Below are 20,727 nucleotides of genomic sequence, written 5' to 3'. Positions count from 1 at the left end.
CAACTTTACTTGACAATAACTACATACATACACGTCAATCAAAAACATGATTTTGACGAAGTACTTGGAGAGAAACGATTACAGTACCGAAGCTAATTTATAGAATTTGGGACGAAAGGTCACGGCAATCTCTAGTTTACGTGCAAGTAGTTTCGCTTTAGTGCACACATTTTTTTTTCGTATACCACTTGATTGTTTCAAATTCAGCAGCAACTTCGGTTTCTGCTCAATTAAAGATGAACGCGTGTTTAAATAATTGAAATTATAAACACAAATTTGACACATGTTCATTTATGGTTGGATAAAAAAAACAGAAGGAGAGTTTTAACAAAACATTTCCGGTACTTTTCACTTTTAACGAAAAATCATATTTTTACCTTTCTTTGGTACTATTCACAACACTTTTATTTGTTATTTTTCTTTAAAACTTTTTTTTTTTAACTTTTCGTTAGTTTTCGTAAAAATTAAATGATCATATCTGAAAAAATATACAAAAAGTGAAAAATGATATACAAAAATCGCTTCCTAATTATAAACCTGTAATTAGTAAAGAGACAAGAAATGCACAAAATCCAATTGTATGGTAAAATCTTAGATAGCTTAAGTTGACATGCACAATGAATCATATGTAGGGAGACGGTAAATATAATATATTGCAATAAAGTTGCTTAATATATGTAGGGTGATGTTGAATTAAGATCTTTTTTGCGATCTCTGTGTTAAGTGTCGACAAATCAAAAAATTTGGATTCTTCAAAAGAGAAAAAAAGAAATTCAGATTGTTCAAAAGTTTGACTTTGTGTAAAGTAAGATAGAGGATTAGACTAAGAAGGATCGTAGAAATTAAATCAAGTCATCCGAATTTTCTAGTCCGTCAACTCTAAACGTAGAGATTCGGAAATGATCCGAATTCGAAGATGTGTGATGTTACCAAAAAGTAGCGGCACCATGTTTTCCATCTCAGCAGAGCAGCCTTCCTAGAAACTTTCTCTGCAGCGTTTGTCTGTGCAAGATGACAAACTAAGATTCGGCACCCACAGCACGCTTGAGCTGATGGTTTAGACTTCCAAGTTCAAATCATTAGCCAATAGTCAAGAGATATTGCCTTGTGCAAATCTTGTTTTAATTGCCCTTTATATTTTTTTTTCTACAATGCAACGGAACATTGAGTATCTCAAAATGAACAACGATATTGGGGAAAGAGATCATTTTCGGATTTCTTCTTCCTAATCTATCAAATTAAAGAATCTGAACATTGAAATTTGATCTAACGACTATAAACAAATGGTCACTTTAAAAATTATGATAACTTCAGCCGTTTGATCAAATTTCAATAGCACGAATTCCCTGATTTAATGGATTAGGGAGAAGGGACCCGAAGAGGATCCCTTTCTCGATTTGGATCCCTTCCTCGATATTGGAATGTTAAAATCTAACTACTAATACAAAAAATATAATAATAATAATAATAAGGGGGAAATTGTAGCCAACTAGCCACACCCTCTTAATTAGGACATAAACTAAGTAGAACAATACTTAGCTCCTATATGTAAAGAGTTATTTATCTTTACATGACGACATACATCATTTCGCTCTACATATGTCATAATCGGAACTATTTATTTTTCTTCAATTTGTTTTGATTCATATGATGACTAATGGTCTCCAGATCAATATAAATTGTTTATAATATAATCAAAGTGAATTAATGGTTTTGCTTGTTACATTTGTATGGTCAAATATAACACGCTATTGTGTAAAAGAAATAATTCCTTAACATATAAGAAGCTAAATAATGTCCAACTAATTATACTACACAAAAAAAGGCAACATCACAAAAATGGTGCATGAAAGTTATTTTATTTCTTTTTATGTTAGTAATTTTAGGTTCTAGTAGGTTGTGATGATTTTTTTTTTTTGGGAATGGACCATCTAATAGTTTCACCACGGTAGTCCATATTTCTAGAAGCTAATAAGACTCATAAAGTTATTTAAACCTTCACTTGATCATAATCATGTAATTCACCAGCGTTAGAAACCAAACTCAGAACATGTCTTGTAAAATATGGCTTCAAATATTCGTCTCTAATCACTGGACCACATATGTTGATACGTTGCCATGACTTCTGAATTATCAATTCCATCTGTAGGTTTCGAGAAGTTTATGTCATGGGCCAATTGCACTTTTTGGTTGGCTGAAAATAACTTGCTAGCTGTCGTGGTCCTAAATCTTAAATCCTCAAATTAAAAACCTAACCAATTTATGAACCGATGGATCTAGTTCAATTTATTAACCTAACGAACGTACCTTTTAATATTTAATTAAATGGTCCAACCAAAGAGTGGAGTGGACCACTAATCCTTTCTCTTTCCAGAGGATACTTTATATCAAAGCTTTGATTTGTGACATTTTGGGGTTTGTTCTTCTTTTTGTGCCCTATTGGGGTAAGGCCTCACATTCATATGTGAAGGCCCATCTCCACAACCCTCACATATCTTGGCCCCATAGCCCATATCATACATGGGATCTTAATCAACATTGATGCTTTCTAAAGCTTTTGAATACTACTACAACAACAAAATTTTATTTCACTAAGTAAGGTCGACTGTATGAATCATAGAGTGTAACTGACCCAGTTTTGCGCCCTAAAACTCTTGAAAACTAAACAAAAAAAATTGCAACTCAAAAAGAAAATTAGATCAAGCTTGTAGACTTGCATCCTTTTTCTTCTTGATAATTTTTTGTGCGTGGTCATATCATTGCGTGACATAATAACGTAATGAACAAATCCACTTCCGTTATAGCAATTTAAGGTTCACCTGTTTAAGTATAAATTCAAGTACTATCTTAAAAATTAGGTGAACTTATAACATCATGTCGTGCTTCGTAGTTTTCGGGAGTATAGAGACAAAAAATCAACCAAATTCGAGAGTTAAAGAAACGAACCAACTAGCTCTTAGTTTAATGATATTTTTTTCGGTTGTTATCACAAATGGTGGGAGTCTCCAACTTGCTACTCCTTCTCCAGAGCTGTAAAAGAGTTTGACTTCTCTTATCTTAGGTATAATTTATAGCAATACTCTTCGTTTATGTATTGCAGATACTTATTTCATCCTTCATGTTTTGACTTTCAATCAATTTCGTCCTTACCGTTACGATATGTTAAACTTTTCGTTAGTGTGTTGATGTGACACATGGACATCATAGAGAATCTCTAATTAATTATCCCCAAATGTATATGTGTATATGTATATATACACCACCAAGGCTTCTGCCACGACAGTGTAAGATTAACCAAAACCCTAATCGGAGTTCACTCGCTGTGTTTTCGATCTCAGCGTGTTCTGAATTTTCGAAGGATCCAATCTTTTATTTTTGTTCAAAATAAAATGTCGTCGGTTTTGTTCGATTAGGGTTTCAGAAGTAGATTTTTGGATCAATCACTAGATCGCTGCCGATGATGAGAAGCATGAAGGCCACAAGCAACGACGACGTTTATGCGCATGTGTGTGGATTCATACTTCCTACACATGGTCGTTCGTTGGGATGAGGAATGTGCCAATATGCTAATCTGAGGCCCCCTTTTCCCTTCTCTTACTTTTAAACTCTGTTTTATCAAATCTTAATGGACTGTTTGGTTTCCGAGAAATTGCAAGAAAATAATTCAACTTTATTCTTCTGGTTGAAGAATTTAAACTCCATGATGTTTCAATAAAACACGTAAATCACTGAACATTTTTTTAATCTTAAAACGACTTTGTAGAGTCCAAATCTAGCATGAATTATACCCAAACCGATGTGCCTCCTGGCTAAGGGTGAGAGAAAGAAAGAAACATACGACGAGGACACCGTATTACACTAATATAGCGATATTTCAAGCCTCGTGTGTCTCAATTGTATGTAAGTTGTGACCATGTGAGATTTTGTAGTTTGTTACTATTAAGTGTCTAATAGTTGAAATTTTGTTGCAATGATCCCAATATGTTGAATTGATTTCATCGTGGTTGGGTTTCAGTGTTCGGATTCTAATTTCTTTGTTCTATGGTTCAGCTTAATTGGAGCTTCCAAATCGCGCATGACGCGAGTTCACTCTTTTTATTGTTGTAAGTAACGTGGATTAGATGCGAGTTTGACCTTTTTGTTGTTGTAACTAACACCTCAATTAATAACAGTAAGTGACCTTCATGCTTAAATAATTTCACCTCATCCAAGAACTGCAGTGATCTCAAGGGCGGGGAATGATCAATCCCACTAATTCTGTGTGGCCAAAAGTATCAGTTGTTTAAAGAGTTGTTTGTGGTTTGTTACTTAAAGTGTCAAGAGGTTCAAATTTCTTATCAGGTCAATGTGTTGATTTCATTATGCTTATGTTTCAATGGGTGGATTCTAAATTATTGCTAGCTTCATTAGGGCTTGCAAACGGTGCACGATGCAAATTCACCATTTTCATTGGTGTTAGTAACATATTTATTGGTAACACAACATCGACAACGATAGGATACCCCTAATTCATTTTGGCCGGGGTTGGATGGAGGATATCCAGATTATGATACATATAGGGCTTGTATCGAATCTATGTTCCCAACTGACTTCAGCATCTGAGATTGCGCTAGTATTCACTAAGGAAGCCTGATGATGCTATCTAATAGTGTTTAGTTTATGGACCTGTCATGCAGATTGACATTTGTTTAAATTGCTTGATAGGTCCGCATGCACGTCCATAAACTAGACACGATTACAATTGGCTCTATCGACTCGAATGACTTGATTGTAAGTTGTGAGTATAGAGCAGTGATTTAAGTTAGAATGGTAGGTAGAAAGATTGTGTGGTTTGACTTGCAGCTTTGGCTGTAAGAGTTGTTAGAAGTGTGTGCACATGAACTTCGAATTTGCTTTGACTTCGAGGGTAAGTAAGCTCTCAAACCGCCTGCCTACCTGCATCCGTTCCCCATTTCCCACTTCCCACGTTGATTATGTTTAAATATAGTCAGCTGAAAAACTTGTTTAGTTAGCTTTGGTATTCTATTCTTTATCAGGATTAGCTACATCTTTGCACTCCTACTTTGTTACCTTGATCGGGTGGTGACTGCCGTGGTGCAATTGTGAGATAAAGAGTTAGCTATGGGGCCTGGAGGACCTGGTGGAGGAGGAGGACCGGGTGGTGGAGGTGGCTGGGGAGGCCCAGGTGGTGGCGGTCCGGGAGGAGGTGGATGGGGAGGCCCCGGGCCTGGAGGACCTGGCGGATGGGGCGGTCCTGGGCCTGGAGGACCTGGTGGCTGGGGCCCTGGCCCGGGGGGCCCTTGGGGTCCTGGTTTCATGGGAGGACCTGGCTTTTTTGGAGGGTTTGCTGATGGGTTATGCAGCATGATATCTTCTTGGTAATTATGATTTCTAAACACACCTCTATTGCATTTTTGTTTCTGATCATTATTCTTATGCACCAGTTTGATGTTTATATGATTTTTTATTCTTTATACTGCTTGCAAAGTATATCATTTCAGCGATTTTCACACTTCTCAATTAGCATCCCAAACTCTACTTGCAAATGCATAAAAGACGAGTGTTAAAATCGCTACCCTTTAAATATTCGAACTTCAGAATTGAATCTGAAGTGTATTCTTGTTCTCATTGTTGGTGGAAAATTGGAATATTGCAGCTTCTACTGCCTGTGCTGCTGTTGTTTGCTGCAGGAATGCTTCGGCGGCGGTCCTCGTGGTGGATTTGGTCCTCCCGGAGGACCCCCTCCTCCCTTCTGAATCTTGTGATGCCAATTTGTTTTACCACTACACTGTTTATCTTATGAAGTGTGTTATTTGATTCAGTGACCATGGTACAGATTGTGAATTCTGAATCATTTTATTAAACTATTACTTTAAATAATCTTGTTCTTTAATTTCTTCCAAATTGATGATGTATTGATTGAGCAACCATGCTACAAAATCTACCAACCTTTATGTCAAAGGAATTATGAGATCATAGAAATGCGTTCAATGTCTTGTTGAAGATGCTTATGTAGAAAGCGCTTCTGCTCGTAAGCATTTCGCTACAAGCACATAATTCTTACTGAAAATTCAAGTGCTATCAAGTAGGTATAGTGTTATCTCTATCGAACGTTGTTATAAGTGTCATTTTACGAAGCACTCTACTTCTTCTGATCGATGAGGCTCAGAGGGATCTAGCACTGCCTAGTGCCTACAAGTTATAAATATTAAGGAAAACTAATGAAAAAACTTGAAAACTTTGAGTTTGAACAATAAGGACAAAATGAAAGGTAATTACTTTACGATTATTTCCTCCCCAAGTAGCGATTGATGCGTATTAGACAGGACTCGTGAAACCATCCTCAAACATTCTCCAATACTCGTCATCACAATTAATTAACACATAGCTAGCACCTAGTAGTCACCCATTTGGGCCAAATGCGTACCATTACCATCCCCACCTGTTTGAGTTATGTCAATGAGTTGTAGTCTATACCCCAAAAACATTGACGTTTCGGGGCACGTTTTCGAGTTTGTAAGACTAATGAGGCTCAGGAAGAACTGCCTATAAATTATAATTTTGACTATTTACACCAAAGTAACCCAACGAACAATCAATCCCCGAGTTACAAATATTACTCAACGATTATCTGCTCGCCGAGGAGCGATTGATGCATGTTTTCATTGGGTGAACCAGGAGCATAAGGAACGAACCCTCTACCGCCAAAGACAGGACGCATGTAACCATCATCAAACTTTCTCCAATAGTAATGGACAGAACGAGTTGGTGTCGTCAAGAACATGCGTAGGCTGGATGGACGGGGCATGGTATCACTAGACATACTTGACTTTGAATCTTCCCCGTTAGCGAGGAGGAGCGGCATAGCCAGAGACATCTCTGACTCGGAGGACATCAAAATGCTATCAAACTGTTTCTGTTGCGGCAACAAGAGCCTTACGAGAGGCTTAGTCAATAATCCGCACACCTACAATGGCCAAATACCGATGGAATTAACGAATGAACTCATGAGAAAATAGTTAATCATATGAACTGAGAAAAAGTTCAGTGATAAAGTAACATACCACATTAGTGAAGAGAACTACTGTGATCGTACTAGTGATCATGACTGCGTTTCCACGCTGTTGAGTATGCCCTGACATTGTAAACTGAAAAAGCACAGCATAATATGAACTTCGTTACATTAAAACACAACTGCAGATGAATAACAAGTGCTCGTACTTCACGTAGCGTGCAATCAAATTACAATCTGTATAAACCAAATAGAATACCGGGTGGCAGTAAACAAAAACTAAGGAACACGATAATTTTGATCTTATCCTTACCCAGTTATAGGCAAGAGCCACAGATACAGCACCACGCATGAGTCCTGCCCACCATACCGTCACCTGTTTTATGTCAACGAGTCAGTCGCTAAGAAATTCAAGAGGCTGAAACTTTTTGAAGTAACAGATACGGAAAATAGCTAACCTGTTGCTTAAACCCGATTTTGTCAGTCTGTGATCTCCTGGTTAAGTTTGATAAGAAACATAGAGGAAATACAAAAGCCGCTCTTCCAACCAGAACCAGGCCAAGTAATATCGAACTGACTCCAATTGATGTCCCGGGGCTGTAAAAGAAAAAAAGAAATAATTAAGCTCGATTTGGACAAAAGAGAAACACATGTCTGTTGTAACGAGTTATGTTTTATAAATTATATGATGTGCTTGTATAGGTGTTACCTCTCTTTTACGAATTTCCACTTCTCCATGTCCAAGGCATCCATACCAACATATAGAAAGATGAAGATCTCAGAAACAAACGAGAACGTTGCAAAAGCATGCCTGCAGTTGCGGAAATAGCATGTGAGAAACAGAAACAGGACATCTTTGTCCAAGTTCTGTATATTTATATACATATAGATGTGTGCATTTGTATGAGAAAAAAGAAAACCAAGTTTCGCTGCTATGGCAAACTATCAAAGGCTATGGCAAACTATCAAAGTTGGCTTACTTGGTTGTAACTCTTGAACTTTCAGTTACATTATGCCAGGTATAGTGTGACATAACAAGGCCGCAAAAGAAAACGGTAAGAATGCCACTTAGGTTGAATAGCTGGAAGATGAACAAAATTGGTCAGCATCGTTAACAGGGGTGCAAATGTGTCACGGACTCACAACTGAACAAGAAACAAATATCTGAAACTAAACTAGATGGAGCTTTCAGTCCAAGAGGTTAAATCGAAATCTTACTTCTGCCACCATGTATGACAAATAAGCCATTAGAATCATAAGAGCAACTTCTCGATCAGTCGAGTGCCTGCCAAGGTACAACTTCTTTATGATGTATGCACTAAGCAATCCAACCTGCAAGTTGATATCATGCATGGAAATTGATTTTAAGTTACGTTTCATGAAACGGAGATTTACACATGCGCTCTTCATAGAGAGAAAGAGAGAGAGAGAGAGAGAGAGAGAGAGAGAGAGAGATAAAGAGACTCACTGCTACACCAAGCACCATGCTTGCGAACAAGAGAACTAAGAAACTGCCGCTAAACTCCATGGCAATTGTTGAGTTGATGTGAGAGAGATCAAATTTCTGGATTGCGTTGAAAAGTGCCACAGACGTGGCATCATTTACAACACCTTCTCCAAAAACTAGACTGTAGAGCAAAGGTGTCTCGTCTTGATCAAGTACTTGCAAGGTGCAAACTGAATCTGTAGCCGAGAAGATTGCTCCAAGTGCTACAGAAGTGAAACAAAAAATAAGAGTACACAAATGGCAAAGAAAACAACGAATTTTTCAAACATAAAACAAATATGAGCCCAAACCGAATAGAAGTTTATGTAGATTAATATGAGAAAGTAACGAAGAGATTACCAAGATAATCCCCCATCTCGAGGAAACCAATGTCCAATTTTTTGAACAACTGCATTGAACCTGCATCAAGATCATAAAAGTTGCAAACATTATAAACCATAGCTTTTGTGCGTTTGTCTTTTAATATCAGCCTTATCATGGCATGCTAGGATATCTAACTAACCTAGCGATATAATGACGAATGATACCAAACTTCCAACAGCACCCAACAACGTGATTGTCATGAAGTTCTGAAAAAACCTCTTCTTTTTCACCTGAAATCTGGTATATATGGGAAAAGAATGAAACCGGGAAAGATATGTATAAACTCTGGTCACAGAAAAATCATTACAAACAAGCCACAAGGGAAAAGTATCGATAACAAAATGTCACTTAAACGGTTTGAGCATAATGAACCTTCCCACCTGCTGAATGTATTGCCCAAGACAAACACACACGCGCGCGCGCGGGGGGATCACAATGAGAAGGCATAGACATGAAATATAAACGAAATACATGGCTTACCCGGCATTAAATATAATAGGCGGCAGAAGATATATAAAGAAGAGATCTTCATTAAACACTAAGATGTGTGAGCTTTTGCCTTCGGTATTTAGTAGAATAACAATTCCAGTACAAAGACCCTGCAACCAACAATCATCCACAAATTTCAAAACAATTAGGCAAAATCCAATTCTAAGGGATCGTTCGGGACTTTTTTTTTCTATATAAAAAGAAAAACTTTTGCTCATAAGCGCTATGCTAGACTAGAAACACATTCAAATTCTTGTTAAAAACCTAAGTGCTTTTCCAGAAGTACTTTTAGTTTTTCTAGCAAACCTAATTAGAAAGAACTTTTGGATTAACGCCTTCGAGAAGCAATCCCAAACGGGTTTTAATCCTAAAGCATAAAATTCGAGGAAACTTACGATGAGAAGCGCAGTTACTGATTCGGTCATCCATCGATTCTTCTCCAGAAGATGACCGATCAAAATGCATAAACATAGGAGCACCACGAACAAAGTGATCGAATTTACGGAAGCTTCACTGGCGGCCGATCTCACCCCCAATCTCACCACAGCAGAGACCCCCATCGGGTCCCGAAATCTAAACGAAATCCTACCAAAACCTCCCTGCGACAAAAAATTAAAAACTAAAATCGCACATTCGATCGTATATATACACTAATGAAGATTTTAACCAAACATTAACAAAAAATTAACGAAATTCAAACACGGAGAACAAATAAATTCACTAATTTGAGCCGAAAATTAAGTTCGACTTTCAAGTAAAGCATAAGGCTTTAAGACGTCAAAACGAAAGCTTTCTTTTCTTCCTGAGTAATAAAACTTTCTTTTCAAATTTTCTTCCACTTTCTCGGAAACCAAACAGAACTCAGAAAATAACATCGCTCACCTGTGATCACAACCCGCAGCAGCAGGAGAGAGGATTCGAGTCGGGGTGTAACCGGAGAAGGTGAAGTTTTAGAGAGAGAAGGAGTCAAAGAGTTGTGGAGAGAGAGAGAGTGAATGCGAAGGAGGGAATACGGAGTTTTTAGAGAGAGAAGGAGAACTTGAAGCGAAAGACCGCGAAAGAGAGGAGAGAGAGTAGCATTTATAGGGTGCGGCAGGCGGGTAAGGTGCAGCGGGATATTATGGACCGTTGGATTAAAGTGGGACCGAGGATCAAACCGTGTTGTGCAATCCACGCGATGGGGAAAGTAAATATTCCCCGCCAATTGGGCAACTGACAACAACTGCCGGTTTACATGCTTTTAACTCGGTCTTTTTTTGGTCAACAAAGTTTTTTTTAGTCGTTGTTGTTGTTATCAAGAACAACAACTCTTAACCCTGTTTTTGTAGGATTTGGATCCTCTCATGAGCAGGGTTCGGATCCCCCTCCCTCGCTCCGCTCAGGGGAGGATCTAAATCCGTGAAGACCATTAAGAAAAAGGAAACAAATTAATTAATTAAAAACTCACACTTCTTGTTGTCGTTTTCCCAAATCTATTTTTTATATCCTATTCCTATTTTTTTTGTGTTTCTTTTTATAAACGATAACGTTAATGGGTTAAGTTATTAGTGGTTAAGGAGAAAGGGGATCAACGAAGATAACTTGCACTGTAATGAATAGACATATGTTTTCTGCTAGTGCGGTATTATTGACGTAGTCTAACATTCTTAGTCATTTCTTGACTAATTAAATTGCTTAATTATGATTTTTCTCCGAGTTTCCCAAACCACTAAGTGGCATAATATTGTTTATTCTTAGTTTTCAAATTCAAGAACTTCATTCTTTGGCTAAAAGTTGTCTTGGTTTTATCAAATATTTTTATATGTTTTGATAGGTTATATATCAACAACGTGAATACAAGGAGGGATTTTAATCGATAAATTTCTAGCTCCGTCCTTTATTTCACCTACAAAAGCATTAGAGCAGGAAAAACATGCATCACAATAAATTATGTGCAATATTTCTTTGTATTATCTTTTGGGTTATTATGTTGTGGTAATTATGTTTTGGCAAGTGGCCCTCTATCACAGTGGGAAAAGAGTCTTACCTCTCAACCACGGCGTAGGTTCGAATCTCGTCGACTATCTAATCTACAATCTAATCTAACAAATCTATCGTTTGACAAAAACGAAAAAAAACATTATGTACAAAATATCAATGATCTTATATATGTAATCAGTTCTGATTAAAATTCATACCAATTTAATTCATTAGAATTCTAATTGAATACACTATCTTAAAAGAGTTGAGTCAAAAGTTAGAGAGAGAGAGAGAGTAATACGATTGAGAAAAAATAGAAACTTGAAAGACCATAGTACAAAGTAATAGTGCTATTTCTTTTTTGTTTAAAAAAATTCTATGATAGATCGGCTTATATCATAGTTAATACTTGTACGCTATTATTAAGCGCTCATAACCTTTCAAATGGTCGAGTCACATAAATAATATAGTAAAATGTCAATATCTACTTACTGTAGCGACAATACTTGCGCTTCATTAAACGCTGAAAACCTTTCAATGGTCCAATTCAAATAAACAAAATAGTGATTTTGTCAATATCTACTTATTGTACGACAAAATATGTGTGCCATTAAGCATTTAAAACCTTGCAACGGTCGAATTTCCATATCCAAAATAGTAAGAGTACATCAGTATCTACTCATATTACGACAATACTTTTGTGCCATTAAGCGCTCAAAACCTTTTAACGGTCGAAATGAATCTAAACCATTTAAAACCAAATGCAAATGTGTTCAAAGTTCAAAGAGGGGACTTTTGCATGTACCACTCTCCATTCCATTATCATGTCAATTTTGTTCACATGCCATTTTGATCTTCAATCCATTGTTGGATCGGGGATAAACCAGTGAAAACCAAAACCCATTCGGACTATCCGAACGCATTATTCAAATCCATATATGACTATCCAAACCCGGAACCAAATTCGATTCGGACAACAGAAAGTATATGGATAAGGAGGGAGTGTATTGGTAACAGAACCCACTATCTGCCATCACTGTGGTCTCTCAGCGACAGCACTCACCCAGGCACAAGAGCACTGATCACCAAACCCTAATTTACACCCTCCAGCGCCCAAATTCACACCTATCTCGCAAATGGGTTTCGGTCCCTGACAAAAATCTGCTCCTGGTAAGCTGGTTTCTGAGGCTTGTCTGGCTCAATCTCTTTGAAAGTGTGAAGCTTTAATGGGTTATCAGAAGTGTTAGACTTTCAGTTTCTTTTGGGGTGACTTTGTAACTGTTGAAAAGAAAGATCTGTGGGAAAATATCAAATTTTGATTCGATTTGGCGGTTTATTGTAGTTTATCTGTACTGGTTCTTTTCAGTTATTGGATTTATCAGTGATATATGTGTGTGTATCGGTTGAATCTGGTTCTCTAGATCTATAAACAGTGTATCAGTGGCTGAAGATAAGAACTTGGGATGATTGATGGAGTGTGGATGTAACATTTTTTGGTGAATTTTACTGATTGATATATCATTGGAGGTATTGGAGAGAAGATATTTTGTATTGAATTGTTAATGATTGGCCGCTTTGGCTGAAAGTATAGGACTTTGGCAGTTTAGGCTTCTGGGTTTTGTTTCTTAGGCTTGAGTAATTTGTATTTCGGGGCGAAGTTTGTGTTTTTTGTGATGAGTGTGGGATAACCTGGAGAGGTTGGAGGATTTGTAGAAAGTTTTGCGGTTTTGAGTTTTGCTAAGGCAAGGATAAAGACGCAGCGATGTCTTTTAAGAGTATGATTCAAGATATGAAGGGTGAGTTGGGGAGCATTTCGAGGAAAAGCTTTGATGTTAAATTTGGAATGAGATCGAGGTCTCAGCGGGTGGTTCAGGATACCTCCTTCAGGATTGATGCTTTGAAGCAGAGTTGTTGGGCAAACATGCCGCCAGAGCTTTTGAGGGATGTGTTGATGAGAATAGAGGCGTCTGATGATACATGGCCTCCGAGGAAAAATGTGGTCTGCTGTGCTGGTGTTTGCAGGAATTGGAGAGAAATCATGAAAGAGATTGTGAAATCCCCAGAAGTTTCGGGCAAGCTGACATTCCCAATCTCTTTGAAGCAGGTTTGTGAGACTGGCCCATATCCGGCCTAACAAAGATTCTTGTTGTTTTCCAATTGTGCTTCATAATGTATATATTTTACCTTGGTATACTTCTTGGTGTAACATAGAATTGATTTTTCAGAGTAAGTAAAATATCCTTATACCATACGTGACAATGCTAGCTGGCAAATTTTGACATGCATATTCATGAATCATGATGGACACCTGAGTATGAGTATTTCACTTGGTAATGGTTATAACGCTCATGTTTTTGTGATCTCAATAATTTGGAGGACCAAATGAAAAGTTTTAATATATAGGATAAGCTGCAATGGACTGGCTCGAGTGTTAAAATGTGTAACATTTTCGACTGATTTGAAAGTTTTCCAAAGACTAAAACATTCTTGTGATTGATGTGATTTGTAAAATTTGGCATATCTTCTTTTTAAGGTTTTTCATAAAGCTTTTTCCTTGATCAATTGCTTATTACTCGACAATCTTGTTGTTATCGTATCTGCCCCTTCTCCATTGAAATAACAGTTGAAGTCTTGGTTTACATTTTGCAGCCTGGTCCAAGGAACTCCCTTCTGCAGTGTTATATAAAGCGGAGTTGTAGCAACCAGACATATTATCTTTTTCTGGGCTTAAGTCAAGGTAATTACTGAATATTCTGGCCTGTGTGATTGTGCTTGTCAAGTTTTTGTTTTATTTGGTTTTCTATGATGCTCATTGTAAAGGTGGTTAATTATTTGATTTTGGGTTTCATTAAGTGGGGCAGTAGCAATTTACTTGCTAAAACATAGAAAACAAGATTAGGTTTTCTTAAGTCTTCTTTTCGGATGTAAATATTAATTGTTTTAGCTTTTGCACTTGCCAGCTTCAACTGATGATGGGAAGTTTCTTCTTGCGGCAAAAAAATGTAGACGCCCAACCTGCACAGACTACACCATCTCTTTGAATTCTGAAGATGTGTCAAAAGGGAACAGTGCCTTTGTTGGAAAGCTCAGGTATGTTCATCAGGCCTGTAACATGACTATTTCTTGATCATCTTTTAAACCTAAGTTGATCGTTCCATTTTCCTTTAACAGATCAAATTTTCTGGGCACTAAATTCACAATCTATGATGCGCAACCTACCAGTAGTGGAGCCAAAGTCACTAAATGTCGTTCAACCAGGCTTGTGAATAAAGTCTCCCCCAGAGTTCCTGTTGGCAACTATCCTGTGGCCCATATTGCTTATGAGTTGAATGTCTTGGGTTCCAGGTACGAGAAACTTTTTTTGAAACTTCATGGTCTTGCCTTCAAATGAAATTAACGTTGAAGACAATTTACCGAAAGCATTAAGAGTATTATTTTACATAACTGTCCTTTTTCTTTGGGGGGTTTTATGTGAGTAACATTTTATGTAAATACTGTCAATATCAGAGGTCCGAGGAGAATGCAGTGTGTAATGGATTCCATCCCTGCCCGTGCTGTTAAGCCAGGAGGGGTGGCACCTACACAGACTGAATTTCTGCATGGCAGCCTTGATAGTTTTCCATCCATCCCATTTTCCAGATCAACATCAACCCGCACAGAGAATTTCTCATCTCCACTAGAGTCTGGTGAGAATGAAGGCATGCTAGTTTTGAGAAACAAGGCCCCTAGGTGGCACGAACAACTCCAGTGCTGGTGTCTCAACTTCAATGGACGAGTAACAGTTGCCTCAGTAAAAAATTTTCAGCTGGTTGCTTCTCCGGAAAATGGAGTTGCTGCGGGCCAGGAGCATGAAAATGTCATCCTTCAGTTTGGAAAAGTGGGTAAGGATGTATTCACCATGGATTATCGGTATCCAATCTCAGCCTTCCAGGCATTTGCCATTTGCCTTAGCAGCTTCGACACCAAGATTGCTTGCGAATGATCGGCAAGCAGGTTGCAATCTACAGTCATAATGCTTGGACTCGCAGTAGTTTGTAGTAGTTTTGTACTTAAATCAAAACTTTTTTCGTTTTTCCTTCTTTTTGTTTGTTTTCGGGTATGCTTTTTCGTGTTCTTGCAAAGTCTTTCGGGGTTAAATTATGGCTTAAACATCTGTTTCCTTTGAACTAGAATATGATGGACTCCTCTCTTTCTGATTTTGTGGGAGTTTGAATAACAGGTTCAAAGGAGATGGGACACCATTCTCTGTATTCCTATCCCGTGAATCTTGGATAGGGCTCACTTGGGTTAAGGGTAGGCCTGGCAAACGAGTTGTGTTTGTTGGTGTTTGTGTTGTTTTCGTGTTATATCCGTTATTTTAATGGGTCGGGTCGTGTCGTGTCAAATCTAGTATTTTAACGGGTTCTTAACTGGTGATCCAGTAATGACTTGATTAGTCAAGGGTTGTGTCGTTTGTATCAGGTTAACTAGTCATACTTAATGTTTAGACCTGACAAATGATATCTTATTGGATTCTTAACAGATAACCCTATTACAACCAGACATGTAACGGTTCTTAATGGTTTATCCGATAACGATTAGACTCGTTAGCAGGTAAATTTGAAATCTGTTATTTTTGCAAGAAATTGCCAAACCTAGTTAAAGGTCCAAGGCAAGAAAACCAAGTCATACCTTGGGCCTTACTTGGGTTAAGGGCCTAATTTTACAACATTGTCCTTCTGACCCAATACATTTGCCTTGAAGTGAAAGCCTCTTTGGTTTCCCTCTTTTCATCTCAAAGAAGTCATTACAACTTTAATCTTTATACTGTGTTTAATATTTCAACTTTTAAGCTATAAATTGAAGAGTTTTTTTTCATTATGATAATCTAAACTAGTATAATTTACTAAGAGAGAAGTTCGAACTTGGGTGCAAAAGGAAGACAAACTGTCGTTGCCTAATATATAATGTTTTTTCGTTGAAATGAATTGAGAGTTAACATTTATATCAGTGACAAATCGAATTAGAACTTCTGACCAAACTAGCTTAACTCACATTTGCTTTGCAAATTGAAGGTTAAGTGGCATCCAATTGGACCTTGACCAACAAATTAAAAATAAAAGAAAGATAAACAGATTGCACAAATTCATCCCATTTGTGAAATATTACATCAAGGCCTAACTAGGATGGAAATCTTATACACATCAATTTGCATTGAAGTACACACTATATAGCTGAAGTTTAGGACATTTAGAATCTTCATTAGTGTTGGTTAACCCCTTGGCAATATCTATTACCATTATCAACAACATTTTGAAAATATAAACGGTTTATACATATTATGAACATTGTATCAACAATATTTACACTATATATCTATATTATATCTATGAGAGCAGATTTTAGGTACCATTTTTTTTACATAACTTTTGACACGTGTTTTTTTTGGGCCATTCTATAATGTATTTTAACGATTTGAATCGTCTATCTTTTAAAACATTATTCGGGTTGTTGAAATACACAACAAAATGGACACAAAAACAAATGTCAAAAGTTGTGTAAAAAACTTTAAAAAATGGTCATTTGTCCCGCTAGCAATTCCCAATACTAAAACAAACATAAATCACCTTGAAAATCCGAAATAAATATGTAACTGAAAATCCGAAATAAATATGGGATTGGCTAATAATTGTAACGACTACATAAAAATTCAATGCCACTAATATTCCCACAAATACGATATGCAATATTCATGCATCAACGGTTCATCGTTTGCCTCATTCACAATTCAAATTTTTTCATAAAAATGTAAATCAAATTCATCAAATAAATAATAATATCATACCAAATATTTCATTTACTATAAACTATAAAGCAGCAAGAGCAACCTTCGATCCAATTCCAAGGCACACTGCATTTGAAGCAGCAAGAGCAACCTTCGTCTAGTAGATCATGGCAGCACTGGCTTTAGTTTACAAACTGTCAACTAGTTTGTTCTTGCTGCTGTCACTACTGTGGGGTGCTGCCATCGCTGTATCATCCAAACCAAATGGCTTTAGCGTCGAACTCATGCACATCTTTTCACCAGCATCGCCTCTTTACCCCGGCAACATTTCCTTCCAAGAAGAAATGCAACGACTCTTACAGCGATCGGATGTGCGAATGCGGCACATCGATGCTACCATTGCATCAGCCCTAACCCTAAGCAATAACATGTCACAAACTGCAAAGAACCATCTTGATGATGAGTTTATTCGTCCGCAAGTCGAATATTACCCTATCGCCTCTTACATTGTAGCAGTAGGCGTTGGCACTTTCCCAGACGCGAAGTTCCCGGAGAGACCATTCAAATCATACTACTTGTACATGGACACTGGGAGCAGCCTCACCTGGGTACTCTGCGCGGATTGCGAAAAGCAGAAGCCTCCGAGATGCTTTAAAACCAGGGAACCCCCTTTCCCTAACGGCGAATCCCAATCTTATAAGCCTCTCCCTTGCAACAAACACCGCTTTTGCACACCAAACCTGTGTATTGGCGATTACTGCTCCGAAGCCACAGGTTACGTGGGCGGCACCCATATTACTGCCATTCTTGCAGGCATGACTGCTCTCACTTTTTCCCTACACTTGTTATTTATTTAATTAAACAGTTGTCGTTCATGAGATTTAGTTTTCGACAACTAATGTGACATGTAACATGACGATTGTTCGGTCGTTGCAGAAGAAACTTTCACGTTTTTGTCAAACAAAGGGCGGCCCCTGCCTATCGAAGACATAGTGTTTGGTTGTGCACATGACACAAGGAACGTAGACTTTGGCAGCCAGGAAGACTTCAAGGTAGCCGGATTTATGGGTTTGGGATATTCTCCTTCTTCATTTCCATTGCAAATATCCCATCTTATTCAAGGAAAATTCTCCTTCTGCCTATCACACAACCGAGAGATTCCAACATATCTCAGATTTGGCGGAGACATACCCGAACCATCCAGCGGCCTACGCGTCACGAATTTAGTCCTCATTCCAGAGATACCCTATTACTACGTGAACTTGAAAGCCATAAGTGTGAATGGACAGAAGCTCCTGATCGATCCATCGGTGTTTGCTCTACGATCCGGGGGTTATCAAGGAGGCTGCCTCATGGACAATGGCAGTTCAGTTACTTATCTCATCACCCCAGCTTATAAGGCATTGGTAAAGTTCCTGGAAATGTTTTATATGAGATATCCAAACTATGTTAGGCATCTTGGCCCCATTAATCCCGCGTTCGAGCTTTGTTATAGATGGGCGCCGCCGATCGTTCCCCTCCCTGCTGTTACATTTCACTTTGAGGGTGCTGACCTTGAGTTGAAAGACGAGGCGTTCATAACGCTGGAGGATCGAGATGGGAGCAGTATTTTGTGTTTGGCGATGATGGAAAATACAGTTCGTACTATAGTTGGATCATTGCAGCAAACAAATTACAGATTTATATATGACCTTAACAATGCGCTGCTCAAGTTTGTTCCTGAGGATTGTGCCAAGTGGTCTTGATCATAGCTCAAGCTTAGATGATGATCATGCATGTCTATCTCTCTTTTCGTTGAAAATAAATTATGTGCTACAAAGTTATCAGTTCTCTCTGAGTTCTTTGGAAAACTTAGAGGGTCATCCTGTTTGTTCTTGATCTCATAGAGTTGATGAACAATTTTGGCATGCAATTTCAATATTAGGATTTTTTTTCTTGTTTAAATTTTCTTAAGAACAAGCTACTTAAATAACCAGTAAAAAATAGTCCTATTCAATCGTCAAAACTTAAAGATAATTTTTGTAGACAATAAAATAGTCAAATCTGCAAAGATTATTTCCTTTACTGACCAAATATAAATAAATAATGTCGTACCCAGTGCACAAGGCTCCCGCTTTACGCAGGGTCTGGGAGAGGCAAATCTGCATAAAATCGGTCATATGAGAAGGAAATAGATCATCTCCGGATTTCTTTCACCAAGGCAACTGGATCAAGTGATCCGGATATTTGAAATTTCTTCCAACGATCCATCTGTTTCAACCCCTTAAAAGTTATAATAATTTTTAACCGTCGGATAAAATTTCAAAGGTTCAAATCACTTGATCTGGTGGTCTTGGTGAAAGAGATCCGTTATGAGAAACCATTGGAAAGCTTACGACGTCATTTTCAAAGTTGTAGAAGGAGGGTTTTGACACAAATAATCCTGAAATGTCAATTTTGTCTAGTACAATGCACTTATACTCTTTAATCACCATGATCAAACGGCGTCAAATCTAAAGATGATATTTTGACACAATAAACTTTAATGTCTTCAGAATCCACCCCAATTGAAATTACTCAAAAAACTTCATCGTTTCGCTACTTTTCCATCATCGTAGATATTTCTGCTCCTGTAATCAAAATACAAAAAGAAAAGTATCAAGAATCTCCAAATGTATATATAAAATAATACAAACCATATTCTTGTATGACTGTTTGATATCTAGATATTAATCTTGGAGATCTCTTATATAAGGAAGACAACTAAAAGTTTGGCCTTTTTTTTTCTCCCTAAGTTTGGACTTATCTTTTGGTCAAATATTTGGTTCCCAAACCGTGGATTCATGTGCAAAGTTGACATTCCCTTGTAGTACACCATTATTGGCTAATAATTAGGACCTAATTTGAAGAAACAAAAAACTCATCAAGTAAACTCAGTAAACTCATGCATGTGTCAAGGACAATTGTACTGTTCATCCATGTTTTGTTTTTCCATCTTTTCCTTTATGAGGAGATGAATCATCCCCTCTCAAACTTAGCATTCTCAAGCAACTTCGAAGTTAATTAGTATACACAAAAAGAAAAGATGATGAAACCCTAATCACACAAATTGACCTCACAACTCATGCAACGGTTAAAACCAACCATGGCTTAAGCCTCAAGAGCCTACCTTTTTAGAGTTGTTTGGGAATCGAACTAAAAAATCAAGACGAATGTCTCGATAGGCTCGCTTCATCCATGATATGTGCTATGATTGGCTTCCATTTATTGAACAACTAACATAAATTGTAAAAATAATCATTCACGTACAAAAAATCTCAGATGTATTGGTTATACACAATCATGTGTTTATATTTTTTATCACATATCGCGTGAGACGTACAGTCACAAAAGAGAACCTACTATTTTTTCTTCCAAAACCTTTCTTCAAACCACACTCATACAACTAGTGATAAAACAAATTTTATTGTCCTCGTAGAATCTAAACCAATTCTCTCATCTCCTCTCACGCTTTCCTCTGTCTTTCTCTCTCTTTAAAACAGTAATACAAAGATATTGACGTGACTTAATTGTAACCGTTTAAAATAAATGAATATAAGAAAAGAAAATTTAACAGGAAAAAAAATCCAAATCCCATGAATATAGAAATGTATG

General features: G+C 37.5%; 4 protein-coding genes across 4 annotated transcripts; 3 read left to right on the top strand and 1 right to left on the bottom strand.

Moving 5' to 3' along the window:
- Positions 1–4,766: 4,766 nt before the first annotated feature.
- Positions 4,767–5,880, top strand: LOC103449110 (uncharacterized). The gene is made up of 2 exons (XM_008388391.4): positions 4,767–5,378; positions 5,657–5,880. The coding sequence occupies exons 1-2, from the start codon at positions 5,122–5,124 to the stop codon at positions 5,754–5,756; spliced, it is 357 nt and encodes a 118-aa protein (XP_008386613.2). The 5' UTR covers positions 4,767–5,121; the 3' UTR covers positions 5,757–5,880.
- A 652-nt stretch (positions 5,881–6,532) lies between these two features.
- LOC103449111 (sodium/hydrogen exchanger 1-like) lies at positions 6,533–10,433 on the bottom strand. Its single transcript, XM_008388393.4, has 13 exons — positions 10,254–10,433; positions 9,767–9,970; positions 9,363–9,481; positions 9,022–9,119; positions 8,859–8,918; positions 8,481–8,722; positions 8,231–8,344; positions 7,993–8,093; positions 7,722–7,823; positions 7,471–7,609; positions 7,326–7,388; positions 7,065–7,148; positions 6,533–6,967 (listed from the first exon to the last, which is right to left on the bottom strand). Exons 2-13 carry the CDS (start codon positions 9,929–9,931, stop codon positions 6,617–6,619), a joined length of 1,638 nt encoding a protein of 545 aa, XP_008386615.1. The 5' UTR covers positions 9,932–9,970; positions 10,254–10,433; the 3' UTR covers positions 6,533–6,616.
- Positions 10,434–12,181: 1,748 nt separating this feature from the next.
- On the top strand, positions 12,182–15,526 carry LOC103449112 (tubby-like F-box protein 3). The gene is made up of 5 exons (XM_008388394.4): positions 12,182–13,434; positions 13,980–14,067; positions 14,291–14,420; positions 14,502–14,675; positions 14,838–15,526. The coding sequence occupies exons 1-5, from the start codon at positions 13,093–13,095 to the stop codon at positions 15,310–15,312; spliced, it is 1,209 nt and encodes a 402-aa protein (XP_008386616.1). The 5' UTR covers positions 12,182–13,092; the 3' UTR covers positions 15,313–15,526.
- A 1,735-nt stretch (positions 15,527–17,261) lies between these two features.
- On the top strand, positions 17,262–18,839 carry LOC103449246 (aspartic proteinase nepenthesin-1-like). Its single transcript, XM_008388532.3, has 2 exons — positions 17,262–17,907; positions 18,031–18,839. Exons 1-2 carry the CDS (start codon positions 17,262–17,264, stop codon positions 18,837–18,839), a joined length of 1,455 nt encoding a protein of 484 aa, XP_008386754.3.
- Positions 18,840–20,727: the final 1,888 nt, after the last annotated feature.

This window comes from Malus domestica, chromosome 11, assembly GCF_042453785.1.
Source record: "Malus domestica chromosome 11, GDT2T_hap1".
In the NCBI taxonomy this organism is placed as follows: Eukaryota; Viridiplantae; Streptophyta; class Magnoliopsida; order Rosales; family Rosaceae; genus Malus; species Malus domestica.
Note: the sequence above shows the minus strand (reverse complement) of the source record. Positions and strands in the feature narration are given on the sequence as shown.